This window comes from Platalea leucorodia (genome assembly GCF_965183815.1).
Source record: "Platalea leucorodia genome assembly, chromosome: 4".
Lineage (NCBI taxonomy): Eukaryota > Metazoa > Chordata > Aves > Pelecaniformes > Threskiornithidae > Platalea > Platalea leucorodia.
The window spans coordinates 51,923,807-51,932,368 of NC_138826.1; the positions used below are offsets into that span (position 1 = coordinate 51,923,807).

General features: G+C 37.8%; 1 protein-coding gene across 2 annotated transcripts in view; it reads left to right on the forward strand.

Annotated features, from left to right (window-relative positions):
• PACSIN2 (protein kinase C and casein kinase substrate in neurons 2) overlaps positions 1-8,325 on the forward strand; it is a 61,204-nt gene extending 52,879 nt beyond the window's left edge. Inside the window, exons 8-11 of one of the 2 annotated variants that reach the window (XM_082309443.1) lie at positions 1,261-1,385; positions 2,054-2,170; positions 3,132-3,328; positions 7,745-8,325. In XM_082309443.1, coding sequence (XP_082165569.1) covers positions 1,261-1,385; positions 2,054-2,170; positions 3,132-3,328; positions 7,745-7,857 — 552 coding nt within the window. In that variant the 3' untranslated portion in view covers positions 7,858-8,325. The remainder of the gene's footprint in view (positions 1-1,260; positions 1,386-2,053; positions 2,171-3,131; positions 3,329-7,744) is intronic. The other variant, XM_082309444.1, reaches the window with a different exon arrangement.
• The last annotated feature ends 237 nt before the right edge of the window (positions 8,326-8,562 follow it).

Genomic DNA, 8,562 nt, shown 5'->3' on the forward strand with positions numbered 1-8,562 from the left:
AACTACAGTTACTTCTGTGTGGGGAAATTGTCATCCTTTTTCATAAGCATTGTAATTAACAGATTGAATACTGTTGTTACTGTTTTTCTAATCAAGTTTTTTCTCATTTACATGCTACAAGGATGACGTAAGTAAAAAAAAAAAGTCATGATCAAATGAATATGAAATTGCATTATAAACTGCAAATATGCTTAGGTCAGTGGTCTTTAAACTATGGCAACTCAGAAATCCAATATGTATTTGTACAAAGTTAAAATAATGAGGTATCTCTGAAAAGTTGGCCAGAGATCACTTAAGACTAACTGTGCTATGTGTATAAACCAGTAGTAACAGCAACTCGCAAAATCTCTTGTTTCCTGTTAAATACTTATCTCGAACGCTATCTTTTGTATGGCAAACTCTCTCCTGACTTTTTTTACCTTTAAGGCTTCTGAGATGAAACATGTCTCAGCATAGGATATTTGGTTGCATCCAGTTTGCTCTCTGTTTCTTGCTTTGTATCAGCATGCAGCTTAGTTTGCCTTGATAGGTAGAAGTTGTGTTTAGGTCTCCTCATGCCTGTCTGTCTGTCTTCTGCAACATCCGAATGGTTCAAAACATCAAGGAGGGGATACTTTACAAATGGCATTGAGAGTCTTGCCAACAGTTGTGTTGATTTGAGCCTTAACTCTTACGGATGGCTTTTAAGGACAATAAATTTCCCTAAACCTAGAGTGATGTACTGTAAGAGCTCAGATCTTAGGGACAGGAGAAGTGATGTACAGTGAGTTAAAAAATGAGCTTCCTCATAGGTCATTCTTGGAGTGCTTCTTGAGAAGTAAGCCCTGTCTTAAATTAGACTATAATACCTTTTTAAATTAAATGTAAGGTTTGCCTTTTAAAGCCAGATGTCTTGGCATTATTTGAAACAGTGAGCCCTCTCGGTACAACTTTTAAAAAGCTGCACTGGCCAACTCCTTTGATTTCTCCAGTTGCCTGCCAGATGTCTGGTATTTTAAGTCTTTTCAAGGTGTTCAGAATACTAAGCAGGGAAGTGCAGGTAACCTTGGGATTTTGCGAGTAGCACAGATATCTGTTTGCTTTGCTAGGGTGGGAACTAGATGGGAACTATAACTGAATCATTTAGAGTAACTTATCTCTTTAATAATTATTTGTACTGTTGTATGTGTAGATGTATGTTCCATAATTCAGTCTGAAAATTAAATATGATAATTACTTGTTTAATTAAATTTCTCAATCACATTTTGGATTCATTCATAGGAGTGGTCTGCAGATCTGAATCGCACTCTCAGTAGAAGAGAAAAGAAGAAGGCTTCTGATGGAGTGACTCTGACTGGTATTAATCAGACGGGAGATCAAGTTTCACAGCCCAACAAACATAGCAGGTATTCTTTTTCATGCCTAAAAAGACTAACTGAACAGGATTGTTATCTTCAAGTACACTAAGCTCTATGGGATCAAAAAGTCACTATCCAACCAAATGTTAATTATTTGTGAGCATTTTTAGTGATGTGTTTCTGCAGCTCACAAAATATTTTGGGAATTATTCTCCATTTTACAGTTCTCTTTCCATTGGGAATTAAAAGAAACCAAACTTCATGAGCAACTGAACTTTCTGTAGCTAATCTGGTAGTTAGTCTGTTGCTATCTTCCCATCCCTAGAAATGACAATTATATTTTGAAATCTTAGCTTGCAAAATGTTTAGTCACTTCAGAATTCTGGATGTGATTAATACAAAACTGTTAACACCAGCTGCTATAGAAAGGAATGAAACTGGCTAGAAAAATCACACTGCCTTTTATTGCAGGCAGTAAGAAAAAGGAGTTATGGTCCATGAAGGATATGCTAATTCTGAAGGAATGTATCGTATGTGAGGCTTTCCGAACTTTCTTGGGTCTGATGCTACACTTGATAGATGTTTGGGTTTTTGTCTGGTTGGTTTTTTTGGCTGGAGAAGGGGTCTGCTAAGAAACTGCTTAGTGGGACACCGATGACAGTGTTCTAATCTGAAACAGATAGGGTCACCATAATGCTCTTTCTTTTCCAAATTAGCAGTCTTAGTGTCCAGAGTAACACAGTGCAGTCAGTACAATCAAGTTACAATCCCTTTGAAGATGAAGAAGATACTGGGAGTACTGTCAGTGAAAAGGAGGACAATAAGATCAAAAAGTTGGTGAAATGTTGTTTTTTAATTGTTTTCACACTTGCACTTTCTCTATCCAGGGTTTTCTATTTTTGGTTTCTATAACAGTATGCCGGTCAGTGCATGAAGGCCTTTTAAGTCGTTATGTAAGCAACACTGTAACCTAACTTGTCTTTCCTAACAGATGCCATATCTGTTGCCTTGATCTTTGGTTTGAAACTACTGGGGTTATTGGCAGTTGCTAAAAAACTGCTGTTGCTTTTTTCCTTCCTTTACCAGTCCTATAAAATGCTAAAACTGATGGATTTTTCTAGTGAAACTGCTTCTGGAGCTTCACTGCTCTGTGTGTTCTCGCTGGATAAATCTGCGTTTATGATCGCTTTCTTTTTATTTAGGACCTTCTCAAGCAGCTGCCTGTTACTTCAGTATGCACACTAAGGATGTCATACCACTCTCTTAAATGGCATGTGCATGCTCAACAGTGAACTTTTCTTTAAATGATCAAGTTGTTGCAGTATAATGAAGTTTCTTTATTGGTGGATTGCAACATACAAAAAGTGTTGAAAGCTATTGTAGAGGTGCATAGAGATTTGGGAGGAAGGTTCTGCAAAGCCATTTAAATGTCTTATCCTAAACCAGATAATTCCTCTCATCTAGCTGCATACCTTTTACTTTTCTAGAGTAAATAATCCCGTGGATTATATAGATTTCTTGATAGAGAAGTTTTTGGAGTTTGTGGGGAGGTTGTCTTTGATATCTTTTTTCTTTTTCCCTTTTCTAACTTTGTAAATGTATTGCAAGAATGCTTTTTTTGTTTTTTGAATGAGGCATTGTCAGCTAAACATAGGTGAGAAGATACCAGAAATAAAGTTTCAAAACTGGGCCTTAGAGTGGAGTTTAAGCTTAATTAGGGGAACTGATATCTTAGTGGTATTTCTAGTCTCCTATTTTAAGACCAGAAGAGAATAATTCGAAAATTGTTTTCAGTGTTAGCAGCTATGAAAAAAACCAAAGCTACCCTACAGATTGGTCTGATGAAGAGTCCAACAATCCTTTCTCTTCCACTGATGCAAATGGAGACACCAATCCATTTGATGAAGATACCTCTCCTGCAATGGAGGTGAGAGTACGTGCACTCTATGACTATGAGGGCCAAGAGCAAGATGAACTCAGCTTTAAAGCTGGTAAGTTTACAACATTCACTTAAAATAATTATCAAAAGAAGAAAAGGTGGGGGGAGTTCTTCTCTTCAGATTTTATTTTCTGAAGTCACCTGTTTCTCTGAATGTACAACTCCACTTACAGGATCCTATCTAACCCTCACCACTCCTGATAGCGCTTCTTAGTATCCCCTGTTTGGAATGTGTTGGGATGCATCTGTTTGGGATATCTCTTTCTTAGCATCTTGTGTTAAACAAAATGAGCTGCAGAACTGATAATCCTGTCTCCTCCTTTTTTTAGTTGGTGACAGTAACAGCTGCTGCTTTTAGCTGTCTAGAAATGCCAACCCTACAAAGTTGTTTTTTTAAAGGAAAACGCTACAGCAGCTAATCTTAAAACAATATCTAATCAACTGATATTTTTTCTGTTTAAACTGGAACCGGTTTTGGCCTCCAACTTCCTACAGTGCTAACTTCTTAAGGTCGAAAACTTAGCCATGGACAGATAATTTTTTCCTCTCTCTTTCCATCCCCGTTCAGTGTATGTTAAGCAGAGTAACTGTCTTTACCTGTGGTTTGCTTTTTTTTTTTTTTCCTGTCTTGCATTATATTAGGGTACGCTTACTGTACATCTCCCTTCTTAGGATGTTGTATTTCTCTTGAGCCATAAACCCCGTTCCTTTTTTACCTCGCTGCTATAGGACTTGAGAGAACAGAATAGAGGCAACTGACAGGAGACACCCATGCCACGGTATGTTTCCACACATACAGAGCTGGCACAAGGGTACGAAGGCTGCACGCCATGGGTACTGCTGCCTCCAGTTTGGGCTAGTTCTACCAGCCGTTGTGCGCTGAGCCAGTGCCTGGGCAGCTCACTTAGCCGCCTAAGTAGGAGACTTCGTTTTTAATCATCTGGCCAGCCCGGAGGCAGCACCCTCTAGTGATGAAAGGTGAAATCTACACCCTGCCCATGCCTTTCGAGCTCTCTTTCAGCCAATTGTTCTATTGTCTTGCCCATAATTGCACACAAAAAGTTTACCAACCAGGAATTCCAGAACAAGATTGCATGAGTAGTTTAGCAAAAGCAAACCGAACCTCAGCTTGTGAAAATGAGATAGGCAATCTCATTGATCTTGTCTCTTTGCCCATTTGCTTGTGATTTGTTCCCTTCTCCTGTAATGACTGACTTAGTTGTAGAGGAAAAACAGGATTCAAGTGTTGAAAGAAAGTTTGAGAAAACTTTTGGTTCTACTTCACTTTCAGCTGGGGTTCGTAAGTAGTATGCTACTTCTACACCACCAACAGTGGGTCTTAGGTGGATGTTACGGCTTAAAGTTAATGTAGTAAACAAGTCAGTGATGGAGCTACTCAGTGAACTGCTGGACTTCCATCTGCGTGTGGAGAAAGGTGGTGCTCAGAACAGTGTATTTCCAGGTCATATTCTAAATGCAGTCTGTGTCTTTTAAACCAAAAAGCCCCACAACGTAGGTGGTGGTGCTCCCACCTTTCACTCGCCTTCTTCCTTTTTTAGTAGTGAAACTAATATATCTGACTCTTCTTTGTAGACAAGCATTGTAGGCTTCCAGAGAGGAAGAATGGGTTGTTTGTCCATTAACTTTGCTGAATTGTACCCTGACAGAAGGAAAGCAGTAACAAAACATCTAGAACTTTCTCTGGAATGCACAGCAGCTAAAATTATTCTTCATTCTGTAGACTTTAACTGCTCCTTTTTTCTCAGCAGGGGATGGAAGTGTTCTAATCCTCTTGAAATATATGTATCGTGCCTGTCAGGCAACAGGATGGCATTCCAAGGGTTTACAGTAATGAGCCTTTCAGTGGCAAAACTATGCAATGTTTATACACCCAGATGTAATGGTTAAATACAAAGTTAGGCATTCTGTGCTTTAGTAGCAGCTGTGTGACTTGCATTAAGCTATTTCAACCAAGTGGTTCTCAGTGTGAGGTCTGTAGAAATGAAGTACAGGAAGTATGAACTGTAAGAGATGTATGTAGGCTTAACTGAAAAATAGCTTAATACCTTTGAAGGAAGAGCATTAAAGTATGTATTAACACCAAATTATATGACTGTATCAATCATAGGAAAGGGATCACAGGCTAGACTATGAATCCCCTTACAGAAGCTGAATTATAAAATGGCTACTGTCAAACTCACTTAGGTTTTAGGCGAAGTATTGATGTGACTAGGTTTACACTGGACATACGAAAGACTAAGGAAAAAAATTCACCAGGTCATGCAGAAGCCAATTTAAAATGTACTTGCTCCTGTGCTTCTATGTAGACTATGCCTAGACTCCTAAGCAGCTGTCAGCAGAGGATTAATGTGTTTTAGGCATCTGTTTAAATGTACATGGATATTCTCAGATGGGACTTCCTTGGATACTCAAAGAATTTGCCTACAAAGCTTTTGTGATCACTTCTAGGTACATGCTGTAGTATATATGCTCTGTGTAGGGTCCATTAAATGTACTTTAATACATGAAGGTCCTTTTTGTTAGTGGAATACTTTATACATCTGTCTTTTTTCTTGGCAAACTGTGGGAGGCTTCCAAAGCAGAAGAATAACTTTGTTTATTCGTATCTTATGAGAGGTTTTATAATCATGTAACAGGATGGGACACAACCATCTACCATATGTCTAGCTCACCCTACTGTGTCTCTGCCATGACTGAGAATAAATATCTACAGTAAATGTAGACCATGCAATGTTGTCAAAATGTGTTATTGTGTGTGCTATCTTTATCGCAGTTGTGAAAGGCTGTTTTCGTTGTAACTGTTGTGCAGATGACACTTAAAAGTGGTAATATTTTCATAGACCTCCAAGATCACTGAGTTTCCAAGTCCTAGCTGCTAATACTAGTGCAACTGCATTGGGGCTTACTGTTAATGCAGTGTGGCTTTGATAGTCATTGTTTTCACTCTTTATTAAAATACACATCACAGAAGTGGCAGGAAAGCTTGAAATTGTACACTCTCATTCTGCAGCGCTAGAAATGGTGGAAAAAATTGTAAGACGTCTCCATAAGCCAAGTACAGTCCCTAGTGCCAAACACTTGTTCATAATGTTCTTTTATTAGTTATTTGGTAAACTTAGAAACTAGAGGAGATGAGGCTTTAACCTTTTTTAGCTAACAGACAAGCTATAGAAGAGAGATATCTGAGAAGATTTAATATGAAGCTTGTCCATTTCTACCAAAGACTTGATAGTCTCTAGGCTAGTATTTGTTCTCCTAAATGATACCAAGGCTGTGTATTTATAGCCATATTGAGTGGTTAATATCTTCAGCATGCATTTCCTATTGCTAACTAAGATGAAACACTAATCAGTTTTATCTAGGGAAATACTTTGAGACAAATAAGTTGTACATGAGGAAATAATTGTTACTTAGTCTGGCCTTTTTTGCCTGGCTGAGGTGGACATTCATTTCCTCATATACAGCATCTTGGAGTCTGCAAACTCTCTAATGGTAACGTATTTCCTGAGGATGTAGAAGATTAGATGTGCATGATAGTCAAAAAGAGGTTATGTTATAGTTCGTAAATAAAGGTTATGCTATAATTCATAAAAGTCTGAATGGATAATCAGTCTCAGCTTTTGCTGTGTAAGTTAGCAAACAAATTCTTAGTTGTTTTTTCTAGAGCAACATCATCAGCTTCCTGCAGTATAAAGCCAGAGCAATAAAAGGGAAAGTTAAATCCCAATCCTAGTATTTCTTAAAAAGATGAGGAAGGGGGGGGGGGGGAGAGAGAGAGAGAGAGATGCAACAAAGTGTAAGGTATAAGATTCTTTTAAATCTTTCTGCATCGCAACTTGGTAGTGGTATATTGAAAAGCTGCAAGTATAATTCAAGAGAATTTTACTGCCACGTCTTAATGTTTGTAGCATTTTCCTCCTTATGTTCCACAAACTCTTAGAAGAGTATATATTTACAGTAAGCCTAATGAAATATTTATTTCACTTGCACTGACGTTTTGTTGAGGGCCAAAAATGTAGGATTATTCTGCTTGTTTAGAGGTAGCTGTACTGTCCACAGCTATCTCTGTCTCTTCACAGCCTTTAGATATAAGGGAGTCTTTGATCTTATACTGAAATAACACTGTATATCACTTGAAAAGTTTGCATTCTTTATTGTGCTTTTAAAAAATCCTATGACCTTTTTGAAATGCCATCAATGTAATGTTTTACTTTCAAAGTAGCTTGCTTCTTCCTATTTTCTTGAAATTGGGGGCCTTGAATCCCATATGTAAATCTCTAAGTGGTATTCTTAGTATCAAAAGCATGAAGAGTAAAGAAGGGAGGCTTTCTACTGGGGCCTGGGGTGGGCAGGGGAAGAAAAGTGGACATGTAGGTAACTGCCATATTATCTTCCTGTTGTTACTTAAAAGGTTACAGCTTGTTAACAATGTTCCTTCTTTTTGCAGGGGATGAGTTAACTAAAATGGAGAATGAAGACGAGCAGGGTTGGTGCAAAGGACGTCTGGACAATGGACAAGTTGGTTTATACCCAGCAAACTACGTAGAACCAATCCAGTGACAAAGGACAAAGTTAATACAGAAGTGTTACAAAAGCTCTGTGGGTCTGTACAGTATATATTTAAAGCGAGAGGAAGCTGAATGATGTATAGAGTGTATATATTTTAATGAAGAGGCGAGAGCTCGATACTGAAATCACCGTGATTTAAAGATAAAAGTTTGAACTAATAATCTGACATTGTTTTCACAACTTGTGCACAATGCAAAGGAAAGGGGTTAGGCTGAAAAAAATAGTATGATAGGAAAAATACTTTTTAAGCTTTTTCTTCCCACATGGTCTATTAATGTGACTCCTAAACATTTTTGCATTTCCTATGCTTGTGCCTCATCCTACCCCAGGTATGTGGCTTACGCTCACTTTTGTTTAATCAGTTATTTTAAGTGACCTTCAGTAATTTGCAACGTGAATTTTAAAGATTATAGTTAATTTTCTATTTGTTCTTAGCGATGTCTGAAAGATGCAGTATTTTTTTATTTAAATGCTTTGTAGGTAAGCACCTTTTTGTATGCTTGGATTTATCAATTAATACTTAAATTATGACAGAGATTTAGTTGCCAGTTGACTGAATGAAAACTCTTTCCATGTTGTAGTAATCTTTCTATGTTGTCAGCATGGCTTGAAGTTGTAAAACAAATACTGTATTTAATAGATATCTGTTACAGAAGGTTATTTGTAGCAGAGATACCTGCAGGTGTCATGGGCTGG